This window comes from Diabrotica virgifera, chromosome 2, assembly GCF_917563875.1.
Source record: "Diabrotica virgifera virgifera chromosome 2, PGI_DIABVI_V3a".
Classification (NCBI taxonomy): Eukaryota; Metazoa; Arthropoda; class Insecta; order Coleoptera; family Chrysomelidae; genus Diabrotica; species Diabrotica virgifera.
The window spans coordinates 162681816-162702956 of record NC_065444.1 but is presented as its reverse complement, the minus strand read 5'-3'; the positions used below and the strand labels follow the sequence as shown (position 1 = coordinate 162702956).

Below are 21141 nucleotides of genomic sequence, written 5' to 3'. Positions count from 1 at the left end.
CCAAACTGCAGATAGAAGATTAAAATCATCCAATAGAAAAGGGTTTGCTCTATCGTATTGCTTGCTTATAGTGATAAGCTGTTCAAAGTACGATTGGTATAAAGTAGCTATAGATTTAGGTGGAAAGTATACAGTACCGATTATAGATTTGTTATTAAAGAGAACAAACAACTGTTCAATCAAAGGATCAGACTGAATTTGATAAGAAGGAATTGAGTTCTTAATGACAATTAATACTCCCCCACTTCTACTGAAGACACTGGAGTCCTTAGAGCGGTCGGCTCTGCAGATATTGTAGTTGAGAAGCCCAAGTTCAGCATCCGTAATTTCAGGTGTGAGCCAGGTTTCAGTTAAGATAATGATATCATAGGAACAATTGCTGACATTCAAGCTGAGGTCCGACAGTTTAGTTCTTAGTCCACTAACATTTTGGTAATAAAGTAAAGGGCTGCCCGGTTTTAGTTTTTTTTACAGATTTTCGGTGTACTGTTGAAGTACTTAATAGCTAAATTCTGCTCACCAGCCTGTTATATGTACTGTTATATTATGTACTTCTTGCCATGCTATATTTTGTGGGATTTGCAGGTCTTTTATTACTGACCATATTATTTCTATAAAGCTTTAATATCTATAAACGTAATATATAAGTCTTCTCCTATTTCGTTTTCCTTTCAATTATATTTCTCAGTATGTACGAGGATATATTATCTGTTGTTCCTCTTTCCTTCCTAAAAGCCGCTTGTTCTTCTTCTAGTTTTCGTTCCAGTTCATTCCTAAGCTTCCTTTCTATTATCCCGGTGTATACTTTATATGCCACTGATGATTAGCATATGGCCCTATACTTATAACAATCCGCTTCATCCCCTTTCTTGTGTATTGGTATCAATAAATTTTCGGACATCTTGGATTTTAAAGCACCCTATGTAACGCACAGCCGGCACAGCTGAATGTGGCTGAATTTTTATTTTTGTGCATCACAGTGTTGCCATGCTGTTTTCTATATATTTCTTTCATAATTTCAATCAACGTTAAATGTACCTACAAGAATAATAGAATAATAACATTTACTTCTTCGTCATTATACTAGGTATAATGACAAATGAGCTGTCAAATTTAAGCTTATAATCCAAGGATAGTAATAAAGGTAAGAAATTAGACCTAGGTTGTCTGTCCGTCTGTCTGTCTGACCGCGAATATAACTCCTCCGTTACTATACCAGGTAGAATGACAAATGAGGTGTCAAATGAAAGCTTATAATCCAAGGATGGTACTGAAGGTGAGAAATTTGACATAGGTTGTCTGTCCGCCTGTCCGTCCGACCGCGAATATAACTCCTTCGTCACTATACCAGGTAGAATGACAAATAAGGTGTCAAATGAAAGCTTATAATACAAGGATGGTACTGAGAAAGGTGAGAAATTTGACATAGGCTGTCTGTCCGCCTGTCCGTCCAACCACGAATATAACTCATCCGTCACTATAGCAGGTAGAATGACAAATGAGGTGTCAAATGAAAGCTTATAATACAAGGATCGTACTAAAGGTGAGAAATTTGACATAGGTTGTCTGTCCGCCTGTCCGTCCGACCGCTAATATAACTCCTTCGTCACTATACCAGGTAGAATGACAAATAAGGTGTCAAATGAAAGCTTATAATACAAGGATGGTACTAAAGGCGAGAAATTTGACATAGGCTGTCTGTCCGCCTGTCCGTCCAACCACGAATATAACTCATCCGTCACTATAGCAGGTAGAATGACAAATGAGGTGTCAAATGAAAGCTTATAATAAAAGGATCGTACTAAAGGTGAGAAATTTGACATAGGCTGTCTGTTCGTCTGTCCGTCCGACCGCGAGTATAACTCATCTATCACTATACCAGGTGGAATGACAAATGAGGTGTCAACTGAAAGTTTATAATCCAAGGATAGTAGTAAAGGTAAGAAATTAGACCTAGGTTGTCTGTCCGTCTGTCTGTCTGTCCGCGAATATAACTCCTCCATCACTATACCAGGTCGGACGGACAGGCGGACAGACAGCCTATGTCAAACTTCTCATCTTTAGTACCATCCTTGGATTATAAGCTTTTATTTGACACCTCATTTGTCATTCTATCTGGTACAGTGACGAAGGAATCATATACGCGGTCGGACAGACAGACGGACAGACAGCCTAGGTTAAATTTCTCACCTTTAGTACCATCCTCGGATAAGCTTTCACTTGACACCTCATTTGTCATTCTACCTGGTATAATGACGGAGGAGTTGAGTTTGCAAACAGACAGACAAGACGGACGGACAGACGGACGTGGACAATTCAATGTTTTCACATTTTTTCAAAATTGGTGAAAACAACAACATAATAAACTTTACTTAATTGGTGTTTCAAAACTACTTACTTTTAACCAGAGCCGGCCCGTGGGTAATATTTCACCCGTGCGAAATTCTATTGTGGCGCCCCCCCCCCCCCCCAGGAAGCAACTGGTTTTCAAAAGTTCAACTTTATAAGAAAGTTGACAAGTTATACAATTAGATTTTATTTAAAAGTCCTGAATACAGTTTGGAAAATGGTTATACAAATTTAATGACTATTAGTCCAGAAAACTACTGCGCATCCGTTAGGAAAAATATTCCGATTCGGATTTATTGCACAATCTTACTCAAAAAGGAGCCCTTTTAACAAATTTGCATGTTGCCAGGACCAAAAGTGGGTCAAACATTTTTTAAACACTTTTTTTTCTTAAAATTATTTTTTTTCCATGGAACAAAGTTTTTTTAGGTTTTTTGGATCATTCCAAACAGAAAAGGTCTTTAGTTACTTTTCTCTAAAGTTGATAGTTTTTGACATATAGGCGATTAAAAATTGAAAAATTGCGAAATCGGCCATTTTTAACCCTCAAAAACTATGTGAAAAACTGAAAATTTGAATGTTGCCAAGGTAGATAGATATTTTTTAAACATCGATTTTTAAAACCCCGAAGAGTTTTTTGCAATACAGTATTCAAAACTCCTTTGTTTTTTAATTTCTAATCACGCGTACGCGACACTATTTTCCACCGCTCGCGCTGCATGTGTAATGTGTATACAGTATGGTGCAAATGAAAGGAATAATTTCGTTATTTCGTAAACCGGCGATTTTAAGGAAAAATCCCGAAACAGGTCGATTTTTATTTTTAAGTTATTATATTGTGGCATATATATAGTATACTAGTGACGTCATCCATCTGGGCGTGATGACGTAATCGATGATTTTTTTAAATGAGAATAGGGGTCGTGTGCTAGCTCATTTGAAAGGTTTTTCAATTCTCTATTCAGTAATATAAACATTTATATAATTATTTATACAGGTCCTTCTACTTCTTTTTTTGTCAAATAATTTAATTTAATAAAAATTTTTTGGACACCCTGTATAAATAATTATGTAAATACTTACATTACTGAATAGGGAATTGAAGAACCTTTCAAATGAGCTACCACACGACCCCTATTCTCATTAAAAAAATCATCGATTACGTTATGACGCCCAGACGGATGACGTAACTAGTATACCATATATGCCACAATATCATAACTTAAAAATAAAAATCGACCTGTTTCGGGTTTTTTCATTAAACTCGCCGGTGTACGAAATAACGAATTTATTCCTTTCATTTGCATCATACTGTATACACATTACACATGCAGCGCGAGCGGTGGAAAATAGTGTCGCGTACGCGTGATTAGAAATTAAAAAACAAAGGAGTTTTGAATACTGTATTGCAAAAAACTCTTCGGGATTTCATTAATCGATGTTTAAAGAATATCTACTTACCTTGGCAACATTCAAATTTTAAGTTTTTCACATAGTTTTTGAAGGTTAAAAATGACCGATTTCGCAATTTTTCAAATTTTAATCGCTTATATGTCAAAAACTATCAACTTTAGAGAAAAGTCACTAAAGACCTTTTCTGTTTGGAATGATCCAAAAAACCTAAAAAAACTTTGTTCCATGGAAAAAAATAATTTTAGGAAAAAAACAAAAAAAATGTTTAAAAAATGTTTGACCCACTTTTGGTCCTGGCAATATGCAAATTTGTTAAAAGGGGTCCTTTTTGAGTAAGACTGTGCAAAAAATCCGAATCAGAATATTTTTCCTAGCGGATGCGCAGTGGCTTTCTGGACTATATGGGTATTTATCAAACGTAAAAATGAAAAAATAGTTTTAAAATAATAAAAATAGAGCTTGAAAATGAATTAAACTTCAAAATGGCAATGTTGAGCTTTGGACATAAAGTGGTAGGCCTTGTAAAGCAATGAGACATGACATTGTGTTTTTATGGTTTAAGTTTAACAAAGTTAACTTTCCTAGATTTTCTTTTGGGCAAACTCATTTACAATTGCATTAACCTCAATAATCTCGAGCACTGCAAACTCAATTGACATCAAAGCTAGTCACACCAATCTGTCTTGCGACATGGAAGACCTCAGATAATTTTTTACTATTTTCAACTTGGAGAAACTCCTTTCTCCACTCGCGACAGACACTGGGAGAGTAAGAAGGATTCGCAGTGCTACACACAGGTGTAAGTAGCTCAACATGTAAACTGGTCCTTTGATTTTGCCTTTGTCTTCTTTTTCTACATTCTGAATCATGCTGTTGACAAGTTTCAATTCAGAATATAGTTGAAGACCATCAATGGGTGCATTCAGCAGACACAATCGCTAACTAATCGATTAGTGATTTTCTGCTGAATGCCACATAAATTGTGACATTCAGCATGTAAATCACAAATCGATTACTAATCGATTAGTTAGCGATTGCGTCTGCTGAATGCACCCATTGTCACTGTGTTGGCCATCAGTGAGAGCAATGTGTAGGTCCTTGCAGCATTTTAATGTTGTGTCATTACTTGTGGTCTTTGAATGTAGAAACCCAAACAGTTGGTGATAGTTTTGAAGCTGCTCATATCTGTCTCCTAGAGAAGAGATACACTGATCCAAGACCGCGTAGAAGAATTTAGTTTTGAACACGATCTCAGCATCAAGAACTGGTTCATCACTTGATTCATAAAAAATCATTTTCTTCTTTTTTCTCGGCCGCAGTTCACTTTCTTCAGGGAATGCTGGGTCAACTTCAATCATTTCGGCCACTTCCCTGCAATCGACTAATATTCTGTTGAATCTTGCATAAATCCTCGTTTCTTAAAAAAATTGCTACGTTGAAGAAATCAAAGCAAGAGAGTTTGCTATGTCCATGTCAACCTCTTTAAGTTTCTTGCTTATGAGGTTTATCTTAAACAAAATCATATGCCACGTTACTAAGCAGTAGATGAATCGGAAATATTTCAACTTTTTGGCTAAACTTGTAGCTGTATTTCTTGCATATGCGTCTAGCCTTTTTTGGTCTTGACTACATTCAAAAAGCGCGTCATAGACTTCCCCAAGCTGATATTTCAGTGGCACAACCGCATTAATTCGAGTCTCCCATCTAGTCTCACTCAAAGGTTTCAGGATCAAGTTTGTTACGTGTTGTTTCAGAACATCCCAACGATGTGGTGATCCTGAGAAGAAATTGTAGACCTCCTGAATGATTCTCAACATGGAAATTATTTGTCTACAATAAAATAAAACTTACTAAGGCTTTCTGAAATATTACTAATTCATCATAAATGAATGAATAATTGGCTTAAAAAATTGACATAAGTTAAATAATTTATCGCATTTTAATTTTTTTTGGGGAGGGGGCACATTCGCCCCAAACCCTTGGCGCCCTGTGCGGGCGCACGGCTCGCACGGCCCTCGGGCCGGCTCTGCTTTTAACACATTAGGTACACAATATTACAAGGTTTCTAGCAAGTTAAACGTCACAATGATTTAAAATAATCAAGTAAAAACCTATATATACATAACATATTAGAACATACCTAAAATACACAAAAATGATTCATTTCACACACAAATATAATATCACAAAAAATTGTAACGTGATAGTATGAAAAAATAGAGGATACGGCAACGGTGTTACATGTGACGGTAGGACCGGGTCGGATTCATTGCCCAATATCTACACAGACATATTAGGGTGCTTTAATATCCAGGATGTCCAAATTTTCTTAACAGTCTTTCGGTATTGTTTCTGTTCTCCATGCTTCCCTCATTATTCCCAGTAGCCAAAATTTTCCAATCTATGTCATCGGCACCCCCCCTTTTCCAATCTTTACTCTTGCTAATCCTTCTTCCATATCTTTGATATTAATTTCGTCTATTCGATTGTCCCTATCCTCTTCTCTTTCTTGCTGTCCTCTCTCCTCATTTTGTTGGTTCCTTGCCACGAATTTTTCTTTGTAGTGCTTATTCCATATGGTTAGTAGGTATGTCTTATATGTTTGTTTTCAATTCAATTCGCTCATTTCTAATTCCTTTTATTTGTTTCCTTTTTGTTCCCTTCATGCTACTTATTTTATTCCAAAACTATTATCACTCCCAAAACCTTTGTTCAATTCGTCACCGAATTCCTTCCAGCTCTTTTTCTTCACGTCTTTTACCAGCTCTTTCACTATATTTCTCTGTCTTTACTGCTGTCCAAGTCATTCAGATTCTTCTAGTTATTTCTGCCATTTGATTCTGTTTGATTAGTTTGATCATGTGACCTAGGTATAGTCCGTCCGCTATAACTTTTCCCATGCGGTACGATTCATTTTCAATCAAATTAAGTCAAAACAGTAAGTGAGACGTACGCCGATGTGTGTAGTATATAGTATACAGTATACAAAATATATATACACATCGACGTTCGTTTCAATTTATGTTTTGACTTAATTTGATTGAAAATGAATCATACCGCATGGGAAAAGTTATAGCGGACGGACTATATATCGTCGGCTTACTGCCAAAACCAACCAACTCCATTTTTAAAAGTTTTGAGAAATCTACCTTTTAAACTTTAATTTGAAATGAAAAATCGTCTGAATTTAAATAATGATTTAATAATTGAAAAATATTTATTTATTTATTTATATATATTTACGAGCAAAGCTCATTGCAATAGAACATTACAGAAGATATGAAGAACTAACAAAATATTACAAATATACGTAAAATACAATAAGATACAATAAACACTACGACAATAAAGCAAGTCAAAAAGTAAAAATAACAGGATAAAATATTTTATGATAAAATATGATAAAATATTTTTCTGTTATTAAATAATTTTTTTAAATTCAGTCGATTTTCAATTTCAAATTAAAGTTTAAAAGATAGATTTCCCAAAACTTTTAAAATGGAGTTGGTTGGTTTTGGCAGTAAGCCGATGATATATACTCTTCAACAATTTTGATCTCACTTCCATCTAAGTCAACTGTGATATCTTGATTAGTCATCACTTTGGTCTTTATTCAAGTTCATTTTTAAACAGACTTTTTCAGATTCATGTTTAAGCTCCTTCAGCATGTAGATTGTTCTTCTGTATTGTTGCTTATGAGTACTAGGTATGTCATCAGCAAATCTTAGATCACGTAAAAATCTGCTGATTCTGAGATATTGACTAACAATGTCCTCTTCCTATCCAATGAATTATGGCATATTATATGGAAATAAATATTAATTGGAGGTATAATACCTTTGGAACAGAGCCATAAACTACAGCCACAACTACCGGGTTGTGTACAGAGAACGGGTTGTGTACAGACGGTTCAAGAGTTATTGTGTGTTTACTAAAGTAAGTTGCCCACAAGTTTATTGTAAGGTTATTTTAGTAAACACACAAGAATGATTCAAACAAATAACTAGGAGCTGTAAACAAGATTTTGAAGCAAAAGTGCCACACAAGATTGGGGTAAAAAGAAAATATGGAAAGAAGAAAAATACAACAGCAAGCAATGAGGCATTTATAATAGAGAAAAATAAATTAAATCTTAAAAAACAAACTAAGGACTTCAGAAGGACTAGTATACTCTGCAAACTAAATTCATTTGGGTGGTCCAACTCTGAATCAAATAAAAACAGAAACTGCCTTTTCCTTTTTGTTTTTCAATTAATTTAATTTTAAAATAATTTAATTTAAAATAAACAATAAAATTGTACAAAAATACAATATTCAAAACATCGAATTTTGTAAGGAATATACAGTAAGTACATAAACCTTAATAAAGAACAGACTATCACATTATTATTAGTATGTAAGTAAAAGTAAAAGTAGAACATTGGAATGAAGTAAAAATTATGTTCCTATTCTACTTTACCAAAACTTATCATATGGTAGTCAATTATATCTCTAAAGTTTAACTTTTCACAAATATCACTGTGCTTAATATTTTTTGTTGAATAATAAAGTTTACTTACATCGTTTTCATTACTGGGTTTTAATTCTTGTAAAACACGTCTTGTTCTTGGACTTGCCATTATATTGAAACTATTTGTTGGAATATTTATAAATAAAACTTCATAAATGTTTAATAACTATCCTAATATAATACAAATGTAAATATGTTACAAAATATGGATCTACTTGATATCCGAGAGGAAATTATTTCCTACGTGTCAAAAGATGTTAACTTGACACAATTAAAAAGATTGAGCGAGAGCGAGATTAGTGATGTTCATGACATAGGTGATGTTCTGTGTCATCGTGATCATGTGTTTGACATACGACTCGTCACAGAGGTCACAGAATAACAGAGAGACAACCAGAGTTGTCAGATTTACTGTGGTGTTGCTTCAATAGGGCTTTTCATCGATTGTCATTTGTTTCGAGCTTTTGTCATATGAATGGGGCTAGTACAAGGCTAGTACACGTTGGGCGGCCAAGGAGTTGAACCAACGTGTACAGGACCACTTGGCATGAGTTTGCGATTGGCGGTCAGCGTTGGTCTACAAACCGAATTTTGTCGGTATTTGGTGCACAAATCAAAGGATTTTTGGGACTTGCGCGATCTGCCAAACAGCTGTTTGGTTATGAACACGTTGTTGTAATTGAGTTAAAAATATTTGTTTTCTCTTCTCACAATACTGATCTGTTTACAAGTATTAATTTTTAATTTTAAGGTTGTGTTTTAATGTGAATACTTTTTTCGGTGTAAAATCACCGTCGTTTGCGCCATTGTGTTTAATCACTCTTGTTTGGTACACTTTTCTATAAGCATTGAACGCGTTGTACAAATTAATTGCGGCGGCTGCTACAGTCTCCACATCCATATCCATAATCAGAGTTTGTTTTTAGTTTATCCACCAAGAAAGGTTAATGCAGACTGATAACTCCACCAACGTGTAATCACCATGTATTCACTGTTCTTACTTGGCCCAACTCATTGGCCAACTAGTTGGCCCAACGTGTACTGGAGCCATAGGTTTGTTCCAGTGATGTGGGAGAGATGGGATATGACATAAGAGATGCTCTCGTGTTTACTAAATGGGACCACTTGATTTGACACTTTTGGGAAAGGCAATATGGCGGCGGGCAGGTTTTTTATGTTATACGTGGAATATATGTTGTTAATTAATTATTAAAATTATTAATTATATATATATTTATATAATATAATACAATTTTATAATTATATACTTTATATAGAACAGAATATACTGCTAAAGAGTTGTTCCGCCATATTTCCTTCCTCATCAAACCTATATGGACGTACGGTATAGAACTATGGAGTTGTGCCAGCAAATCAAACACAAAAATTATCCAAAGAACTCAATCAAAAATTCTACGCACCATCGCAAATGCCCCGTGGTACATTTCCAACCAAACCCTTCATACAGACCTAAACATCCCGTTAGTCAGCACAGTAATTCAAGAAAGAGCCAACAGACATCACGAGAAATTGGAAGACCACCCCAACCAATTAATATTACCATTACTGCAGCCACTAAACAATAGAAGATTGCGAAGATTATGGCCCATAGATCTTCGCTGAAACTGAGGTGAAACCGCTGGGTGATGTACCTCATAACGCCATTTTAGTGTACAATAATACATTGATATATGTTATTGTACTTGTTATCAAATTAGCTTATATAATATGTAATTATGATTGCTAATAAATGCTTACAAAAAAAAAAAAAAAAAAAAATATTTCCTTCCCCATTTAGCCCGTGAAAGCGATCCCATAGATAAATAATATAGTATTACCAGATCCCATCTACTTCACCTCATGTCACATCCCCTCCCTCCCACATCACACCCCCACAGTGGGGTTCTGCTGTGACTGGTTTGTTCCAACATAAACTTTTGGACGGTCCAGAAACCGTCACGAAACTACTTGTACTGTTTGTTGTGCGCATGTTCGTAATTGTATCGCCCAGTTATCGTCCCATGACGGTAATTTGGAAACCGATGTTGGAACGGTTACCTGACTTGACTGATAACTGATTTATCTATCAATATGTATATTGTTGTTGGTATATGCAATGATAAAAGCTAAAGACGTATGTCGTAGATATATTAATATTATGTGACACATGACAAAAGCTCGAAACAAATGACAATCAATGAAAAACCCTATTTCCCGATTACTGAAATGATCATCACGAAACCGTCACTAAAAGATCACAATTCTTGTTGGAACAGTGGGAAGGACGATCCAATGACGATCATATTTTTGTTGGAACGGATTTTGTTTACTGCGCAAGAGCGTTACCGTTTCGTGATGGTTTTCGGTCGTGTTGGAACAAACTTGTTGAATAATCTGTATACAGTGAGCACGTAGTGTTGGAATAAATTCATTTTCTCGAGAATATACGATTTTGGAAAAAAATCCTGAAACAGGTCAATTTTTATTTTTAAATTACAACCTTTTTGGCGTATATATCATACCAGTGACGTCACCCATCTGGGCGTGATATGGGTCGTGTGATAGCTCATTTGAAAGGTAATTTATTTCTATATTCAGTAATATAAAGATTTACATAATTATTTGTACAAGGTGTCCAAAAAAAAATTTTTTTTTAAACTAAATTTATAAACAAAAAGAAGAATGCATATAATTTTTCAGTCAAAAATACATTTTACTGCTCTCAGAAAACAGAAAAAAATGTTTATTTGAAAAATAATCATTGCTTTTCGCTTAAATTAAATGTTCAAACCATGATACTATAAATAACGAGATAGTATCTTCCCGTTTGCGCAAATACGTCCGAGTTCGCGCATGATTACGTAACTGGAGACCGGAAGTTGAATTTGAATTCTTGTTAAAGTTAAATGGGATTTGTATGCATTTTGTGATGAAATTATTCAATTAGCTAAATAACATTAAACTTCAATGTATTCCAAAAAAATTTAGTGTCAAAAATAAAATATAAAATACACTTAGCTTACAACCGCGAACAATTCAAACTAATCGGACATTACGAATGATTACGAACCATTACGAACTTGCCGGTCTCCAATTAAGGCCGCGTCCCACGATCAAATAATTTGATCAAACTGGTTTGAGCAAACTGAAAGTGACAGTTAGTGACGTCACATCCTGAGTGTTCATTGTGGATAATAATGAAAAATTTTAATTTTAAATAAAGTACAAACAAGTTAGACAACTCAATACAAAAAATTTGATCAAACTAGACTGATAGTGAGAGCACAGATTTGTAGAATTTCAAAAAAACTGCAATTGTGACGTCACTTTGACGTACTTCCTCAAGTACGTCAAGTTTGCTCAAACTGTTTGATCAAATTATTTGATGGTGAGACGCGGCCTTTACGTCACGAATTCCGGATGTGCAGTATATTATCTTGTTATTTATAGTATCATGGTTCAAACTATCAAGAGGAATGTGGGTGGCGGCTTTAATATTGAATTTAGGCAAAAACAATATTTATTTGTCAAATAAACATTATTTCCTTTTTTCTGATAGCAGTAAAATGTATTTTGAGTTAAATAAATTACACACATTCTTCTTTTTATGTCAATAAATTTAATTAAAAATTTTTTTGGACACCCTGTATAAATAATTCTATTAATTTTTATATTACTGAATAGAGAATTGAATTACCTTTCAAATGAGCTATAACACTACCCCTATTGTGACGTCACTAGTATGATACATATGCCAAAAAGTCGCAATTTAAAAATAAAAATTGACCTGTTTCGGCATTTTTTTCCAAAATTGTCCGTTCTCGAGAAAATGAATTTATTCCAACCTTTACGTGCTCACTGTATAATATTAATATATACTTCGTCTAATTTACTGACCGTTGCACGTCATCCGCGTCATAGCCTGTGACGTCGCATGATACCAACACGAAATATTTAGGCGGTAGGTGTGTTCTTTTTTAGAATCACTTTGCCGAGTACACTGGAATTACAGCCACTAGACATATTTTATTATATACGCGTAGAAATAATACTTGAAGATTTCTATTATATGTTAACCTAAAGAAATACACAATAATATTTTTCATTTAATTTGTAGAAATGGATTATAAAGCGTTTTTACGAAGCATATTTGTTCGAAACACACTGAACTGTAACTGAAGGTGACATTTTGGCATAAATTGGTAACATTTATTTGACAGTTGCGGTGATGACACTTCATATTTGTTTATATTCTTTACTATAAGTATCTGTTTTATTATATTTACTGTTTTTATTATTTACTTTACTATAAAAAGATCCTCTATTATAAAAATATAAATTTCACCTAATTTTATCACGACTTGGAATAATCGAGGTATCTGAAAACTTTTTTAGTTGTTATTGTAGACATACAAAGAAACCTACGGCTACATGCCAAGAGTTCGGAGCCGTTTTTTATATTAACAATGCAGTGCAAAAACGCTTGCACGCAAATCTTAAAAGATTATAACTTATTTCTTGTTCTCTATTTCTTAAGTTTTTACTTATTTACATTGAATATTAATTTGTTTTGTTGTATAATCCACGTTTACAATAATTATGTGATCTACTTGATTTAAAATGGATTCAGAATTTTTTTATACTTTGGCAACTACAGGTTTGTTCCAACACGACCGAGAACCGTCACGAAACGGTAATGCTCCTGCGCAGTAAACAAAATCCGTTCCAACAAAAATATGATCGTCATCGGATCGTCCTTCCCACTGTTCCAACAAGAATTGTGATCTTTCGGTGACGGTTTCGTGATGATCATTTCAGTAATCGGGCAAATGCATAAGGTTTGTTCCAACATGAACTTTTGGACGGTCCAGAAACCGTCACGAAACTACTTGTACCGTTTGTTGTGCGCATGTTCGTAATTGTATCGCCCAGTTATCGTCCCATGACGGTAATCATATATTTGTCATTTTTGTTGGTGACAGCTTGTGTGCTTTTAGTCGATCAAAGGCTCAAAAACTTTAAAGAATTAAATCCTAGTGCGCAAGTCAGTCCAACCAGCACATTATGCATTTGCCCGATTACTGAAATGATCATCACGAAACCGTCACCGAAAGATCACAATTCTTGTTGGAACAGTGGGAAGGACGATCCGATGACGATCATATTTTTGTTGGAACGGATTTTGTTTACTGCGCAGAAGCGTTACCGTTTCGTGACGGTTCTCGGTCGTGTTGGAACAAACCTATAATGTGCTGGTTGGACTGACTTGCGCACTAGGACTTAATTCTTTAAAGTTTTTGAGCCTTTGATCGACTAAAAGCACACAAGCTGTCACCAATAAAATTACAAATATATGATTACCGTCATGGGACGATAACTGGGCGAAACAATTACGAACATGCGCACAACAAACGGTACAAGTAGTTTCGTGACGGTTTCTGGACCGTCCAAAAGTTCATGTTGGAACAAACCTATTGTCAACTAGATCTCTGGCGTAGAATGTGGAACGGTAAAGGCCGCGTCTCACCATCAAATAATTTGATCAAACAGTTTGAGCAAACTCCGGAAGTACGTCAAAGTGACGTCACAATTGCAGTTTTTTTGAAATTCTAAAAATCTGTGCTCTCACTATCAGTCTAGTTTGATCAAATTTTTGTATTGAGTTGTCTAAAGACCGCGTCCCACCATCAAATAATTTGATCAAACTGGTTTGAAAGTGACAGTTAAGGCCGCGTCCCACGATCAAATAATTTGATCAAACTGGTTTGAGCAAACTGAAAGTGACAGTTAATGACGTCACATCCTGAGTGTTCATTGTGGATAATAATGAAAAATTTTAATTTTAAATAAAGTACAAACAAGTTAGACAACTCAATACAAAAAATTTGATCAAACTAGACTGATAGTGAGAGCACAGATTTGTAGAATTTCAAAAAAACTGCAATTGTGACGTCACTTTGACGTACTTCCTCAAGTACGTCAAGTTTGCTCAAACTGTTTGATCAAATTATTTGATGGTGAGACGCGGCCTTTAGTGACGTAACATCCTGAGTGTTCATTGTGGATAATAATGAAAAATTTTAATTTTAAATAAAGTACAAACAAGTTAGACAACTCAATACAAAAAATTTGATCAAACTAGTCTAAAGGCCGCGTCCCACCATCAAATAATTTGATCAAACTTGACAGTTAGTGACACAAAGTGACAGTTAGTGACGTCACATCCTGAGTGTTCATTGTGGATAATAATGAAAAATTTTAATTTTAAATAAAGTACAAACAAGTTAGACAACTCAATACAAAAAATTTGATCAAACTAGACTGATAGTGAGAGCACAGATTTTTAGAATTTCAAAAAACTGCAATTGTGACGTCACTTTGACGTACTTCCTCAAGTACGTCAAGTTTGCTCAAACTGTTTGATCAAATTATTTGATGGTGAGACGCGGCCTTAACTTGTTTGTACTTTATTTAAAATAAAATTTTTTCATTATTATCCACAATGAACACTCAGGATGTGACGTCACTAACTGTCACTTTCAGTTTGCTCAAACCAGTTTGATCAAATTATTTGATGGTGGGACGCGGCCTTAAGTAAATTAGACGGACTGGGACGGACTGTACACGGATTATACGACATAACGACATATGACAGAAGCTCGAAACAAATGACTGTGAATGAAAAGCCCTATGGAATTGTGCCTTTATGAAACACTGTACATTGTAGAAAGCGTGTGTAACAAGTTTAATAAAAGTAGCTGTGCCACAGCCATTGACATATTAAAGCCTAGACTCGACCCGGCATACTCCCCAAAAAGCGTAAAGGCGGCGCCAGATATGCGGTATTTGGCAAATAGTGAACAAGTGCTTGCTAAACATCAAATATTTGAGTGCTCATGAAAGTGTTCGTTAAATGACAAGCACCTTGCACCACATATTCGAGATTCACCACGGCGAATATTTGTTTACTTTGAAGTGTTGGAAAGACCGACAACGTACGGGAACACGACAAATATTCGACACGCACTAAAATTGGTTAATGCCAAATAGGAAGCAACCCCTCCACACTAATAGACAAATAGCAAGCATTTGTTTGGTATTTGCATAGCCACCTTTACTTAAAACATTCGCGGTCATGACTGCAAATGAAGTCATTTTTATTCCATAAGAATACGTGTATAAAATGACAGCGTGTCCGCGAATGTGTTAACAAGCCATGAAGTTGAAACAACTTGGCAACATCTATTGGTAGACCGATTAATTCTGACAGTTCTCATTTGTTTTTAAATAATATTCACCCTATTTACAGAGAAACTAAAACATTTGACAATATTTCGTGCTCCAAAATTACAAAGAACATTAAAAGGTATGTTATTAAGATGATTTTAGTTCAATATAATATATTTTTATATAAACTTGCGTGCATATAGAAATCCGTCCACTTAAAAATTTTGTCATTTTTAATGGGTGCATTCAGCAGACGCAATCGCTAACTAATCGATTAGTGATTTTCTGCTGAATGCCACATAAATTGTGGCATTCAGCATGTAAATCACAAATCGATTACTAATCGATTAGTTAGCGATTGCGTCTGCTGAATGCACCCAATGTCTTATATTTCCTAAACTTGTTGGCCGATTTAAGTGATTTTTTTAATATGTTATAGCCTAATTCTTTAACAATACCGCTGTAATAATATTGTTGCTAACCAGTTAAATTTTTATTGTGTACCGGGCATTTATAAAATACTGAAATTAAAACAAAACTATAGACTCCGGTTTTCTTAATAACATTCTGTTTTTTTGATTAATTCGCTTATGTTGGATAATAAAAAAGTTAGGTAGGTACTTTAACAACTAGATTTGTTCTTTATCAATTCAGGGTGTTTCTAAATAAGTGTGACAAACTTTAAGGGGAAAGGAACAAAATGCAAAATTTTGACGCCTGTCAAAATTTTCAATATATTTTAAATGTAATCATTTCTTTCGAATCCTGAGAAAACTAATATGTATTTTTGAAAAATTTAAAAGCAGAATGAAAGATTACTTTATTACCGAGGGCCAAAAGTCCCTTAGAATCAATAAAAAGTTTTTTTGAATGACATATTTGAAACTAAAAATCACACTAAATTTTCTTAGTTTTTTACCCCTGTAACTTATTAAAATAAACATAAAAGTTTTCAGGGACTTTCGGCCCTCGGTCCTAACATAATATTTCATTCTGCGTTTAAATTTTTGAAAGATACTTATTAGTTTTCTTAGGATTAAAAAAAATGAATCCCATTTATATTTTTATTGGTTTTTTTTTATAATAAACGTTACTTACAAGGAATTACTTTTAATTTAATTTTGTACAAACTTCTAATTAATAATATTTTTTTGTTCGACTCAAAGAATACTATACATTTTACCAGAATTTGTACTTTAAAATCGTAGTTTCGAAAGCGGTAGTCCGAAAGTCGGACGTCATCAATTGCGACGTTGCCTTTTTCTCTTCATGGCTTGTAAAGTAAAGGTGGCTATGGTATTTGCCAAATACCGCATATCTGGCGCCGCCTTAACGCGGAAACAGCATGGAAACAGTCGATCGGTGGTCTATCTATCTCTTTTAACCAAACGATCCCGCGCATGTGACTGACAAAGATGGCTAGACCACTCAATCCTATGTCGGCGTTACACCTCGATGCATTGAGTGGCACATCCCTAGCCAAGTCTATTCTCTTTACATGTCTCTGGCCACAGCTGTGCTCCAGCTGTCATGTCAAAGTCAAATCACAAACTACACAGATCGTTGTCTTTGTCTGTCCCCTGTCAGTTGCTGTCAGTAAGTCATTAAGTGACACTAGTGACAGTTGTTTGAAACTTAAAGAAAGTGTATTTTACTCGCTGACCGTTGAAAAAAGACTTGAATTTTACCAATTGAAATATGGCTGAAAGTTTTGATTTTATTAATGCACCACAATTTATAGATTTTAATAAAGATATGGATTATTCTCGAGGCACTTTTGATGCTTATTTCGGTAACAATATCTTCTTTTATCATCATAGTATAGGGAAATCGTTTACTGATAATTCAAATATTTGCTACATTGCCTTAATAAAAAAGTATTACGTTATTTCTCTATTTAAGAGAACGATATTTTGCTTGTAGATAACAGAGTTTGCATGTGGAATACAATTTTTCATTGCTATGGAATTAATATGGATAGTATACATAACTTATATTCAAATTCTTTATTTGGACTGCCTAATTAACAAACCACGTAACTCACATTAGCAATAGGAGCAATAATGTAGGAGCAACAAAAAACTAAATAACTTTGAAAAAGTAGGCCTTACTGACTTTATGTTTTTAAAAACACCAATATAAATACAGTGGAACCTGCTTAATTCGAACTTCTCTAATTCGAAATCTTCTTTAATTCGAATTTTTATTCTGGTCCCTAGAATTTCCTATACAAGTAATGGTAAAAAGTCGTGGATAATTCGAATTATATTTTGGATAATTCGAACTTTTCTAGAAGCTAAAAATGCCAATTTCATGATGGACATTTCCGCGAAAAGGGTAGTATTCTTTCCTGTCCTAACGTGCCACTTGTTTCGAGCCATTCAAGGCCATTGTACATTGTACCAGTACCTGGCGGCACCTAAATTCTCCCCCCATGCACCCGCCTTCTACCTGGCACGCCCCTTCAGTTGAGATGCGTTGGCGTTGCAATCACCGCAAATCACTCACGTCTATATTTGTACGTTTTGAGTGAAGATGTCGTCGCAAGGTAAACTTCGAACATACAAAACTTTGACCTTATTGGAAAAAATAGCGGCAATTAAAGAAGTAGAAAAGGGGACGAAGAAAAAATCTGAGATTGCCAAGGAGTTTGGAATTCCTCCTAACACATTATACACCTACCTGAAGAATAAAGAAAAAATTCTCAACAGCGAAAGTGAGTGCAGTAATTTATTTATTTATTTATTTATAGTAATGATCGAAAAAGGTTACGGGAGCCAGACAATCCAAATTTAGACAGTTGTGTTTTAAAATGGTTCAAACAAGCCAGGGATAAGAAGATTCCAGTGAGTGGCCCCTTATAAGAAGCAAAGCTGAACAATTTTCCATAGAAATGGGGAAAAACAATTTTAAGGCGAGTACAGGGTGGCTTGACGGCTTCAAAGAACGCAACAAAATTTCATTTAAATCCATTTGTGGAGAAAGCGGGGCCGTTAATCAGCAAGAAGCCAACCAATGGAAAAAAATTGGAGGAGATGATTCAGGATGTAGATGAAAGAGATATCTTCAATGTTGATGAGACGGGTCTTTCTTTTAAATGCACTCCTGACAAAACAAGGGCTTTTAAAAACAAAAAATGTCACGGAGGAAAATTAAGCAAAGAAATAGTCACTCTCCTAATTGGTGCAAACATGGACGGATCAGTGAGCAGCGCAAGAGCATGGATGACCAGCGATCTTTTCGAGAAATTTAGACAAAAAGTTCATAAAAGAAAAAAGAAAAGTTATTTTGTTTATCGACAACTGTACGGCACACAACACTATCCCACTGATGGACAATGTAAAAGTTATTTTTTTTCCTGCCAACACGACTTCAGTTCTCCAGCCTATGGATCAAGGCATCATAAAAAATCTTAAGCATTTTTACAGACGGTTTTTGGTTGAAAATATATTGACAGAAGATTCTGACTCACTTAAAATAAAGTTAGACATTCTTCAAGCCTCTCGAATGTGTAAGAAAGCTTGGGACAAAGATAACACCCGAAACCATAAAACACTGTTTTAGAAAAGCTTCTTCTTCTTTAAGTACCGTGCCCAAATTTTTAGGCGTAGGTAGCTTCCATAACAATTTGCCGATATCGTTCTCGATCTTGTGCGGCATGTAACAATTGATCTGCTGATAAGCCAGTCCATTGACGAAGGTTTCAGAGCCATGAATATTTCTTTCGACCAATTCCTCTGAAAAGCTGGTTTCATAAAAAGGGAGGAAAATGCAGACGACACTTTAACAGACGAGATGCTTTCAGTTGACTGCTGGGGGGACGTCATTTCTGATCCTGCTATCTCTTATGAAGACTTTGTCAACGTGGATGAAGATGTTGCAGTATGTGGTGAAATATCCGATGCAGAGATCATCTCTGAAGTGCTTAAAGACAATGATGAAAAACAAGAGAGTGATGAAGACGACGCATCATCTGTTGCGGAGGAAATACATGTTCTGAGTGCGGTCGAAGCAAGAAACCATATTACGCAACTTAGACGGTACTTTGAAAGTAAGAAAGACGTAAATGACTCTATTTTCAGTTAAACATCTTAGAAACTTATGTAATAACCGAGAAGCTAAATTCTAAAAAACAGCTAAAAATTTCGGATTTCTTTGGAAAAAATTAGTCTGTCTTTTTTAAATAATTGTAACAAATATTCCTATTTTTAATAAATTTTTTGAGACAAAATGTTTTATTGTTTTATTGAAGCGTTCTTACTGGGCAATTTTTATCGACCAAGATTTGGCCGAAAATACCAATGAGAACACCTGCAAATGATAGAAATCTGCAATAATTGACTATTTTTTATAACTTGTAAATGTTTTAATTGGTATTCTTGGCCGAATTTTGTTGACCAATTTTTTTCGGTTGACATAATTCGGACAAGAATATGAAAGATAACATTTACAAGCGATAAAAATGGTCAACTATTGTTTATTTTTATCGTTTGAAAATATTGTTGTAGCATATCTTTGTTTTTTTGTGGATGTATTTTTAATTTGAATTTTTGGATAATTCGAATTTTTTTAACGGTCCCCTGAGATTCGAATTATCCAAGTTTAACTGTATCATTCCAATATCAGTAGGATATTTTCTTTATATAAATACCTATACCTAATATAATTCTTTATTGTAGTTAGGAGTTTTTCCAGATTTAGTTACGGAGTTACCTGGTATTACTTTAACAGATACGTGGTTTGCAAACTTTCAATTAGGGAGTTAAGTGGTTTTAAACCTAATATTCTATTAATTTTAACTACCTTCATTTGACCCAATGTTACAGAATATTATCTACATAGGAGAAATAAAATAAGGACAGTACAATTTGCATTGAAAACGTGTATTGCATTTGTTTTAAAAAAATTACAAAGTTTTATTACATGGGTAAATTATCATAAAATGAGTGATAGTCTTTGGCAATACTCCGTTTCAGTAAATGATTTTTTTAAATGATAAACATTTTCTTGTAAATGATTTTCTGAATCCTTCATCAACCTTTTCTTTGCTATCATCACATGACGGTAGTAGTTTGAAGTCATCGTTGAAGGACAGTTAGTGGTGTATTTTTCCATTAGCATCATATTTCAAGCATCTGATGTCTGTGACTTTAAGGTCCCCTTTTCTAATACTAGGACGAATTGATTTGAACACCGAAACCATTGGTTTCGTAAAGTCTTTGAAAAAAGAGTGATCCAAATACATCACTTTGTATGGACTTCTTTGCCTTGCATTTTTGCATGCGTCAATGTAGTATGCCGGCACATTAATTTCTCTGTGTTTTATATATCGTTCTATGGTCGCATGCATTGAGTCACACTCCATCTGAGTGTGACCCTTTTCGAGATATTTACTCTATAGTTATTTTGTGTTTAACGACCACATGTAAGAGGACGTTACTCACTCATAACTGCACTTCGGTTTTGATAATTACATCCATCACTAAATATTACAATCTTCGTTGCATTGTTCCGCAGGGGAAGTTGCGATTCAACAAAATGTGTTAAAATGCTGGCAAATTCATTTGCTGAAAGTTCCCCTTCCGTCTCGTTTTAAAGGTAGCAAAACCCTTCCTTTGTCTTCAGGTCAAACATAGTGAGGT

General features: G+C 34.7%; 2 protein-coding genes across 4 annotated transcripts in view; one reads left to right on the top strand and one right to left on the bottom strand.

Annotated features, from left to right (window-relative positions):
• Positions 1-8570, bottom strand: part of LOC114330704 (ADP-ribosylation factor GTPase-activating protein 1) — a 73839-nt gene extending 65269 nt beyond the window's left edge. For all 3 annotated transcript variants that reach the window (XM_028280118.2, XM_028280120.2, XM_028280119.2), the window contains exon 1: positions 8322-8570. In XM_028280118.2, coding sequence (XP_028135919.1) covers positions 8322-8381 — 60 coding nt within the window. In that variant the 5' untranslated portion in view covers positions 8382-8570. The remainder of the gene's footprint in view (positions 1-8321) is intronic.
• An 8544-nt stretch (positions 8571-17114) lies between these two features.
• The window catches only part of LOC114330701 (targeting protein for Xklp2 homolog), a 95414-nt gene continuing 91387 nt past the window's right edge, over positions 17115-21141 (top strand). Inside the window, exon 1 of the mRNA XM_050644057.1 lies at positions 17115-17291. Within this exon, the coding sequence (XP_050500014.1) occupies positions 17198-17291 (94 nt within the window). The 5' untranslated portion in view covers positions 17115-17197. The remainder of the gene's footprint in view (positions 17292-21141) is intronic.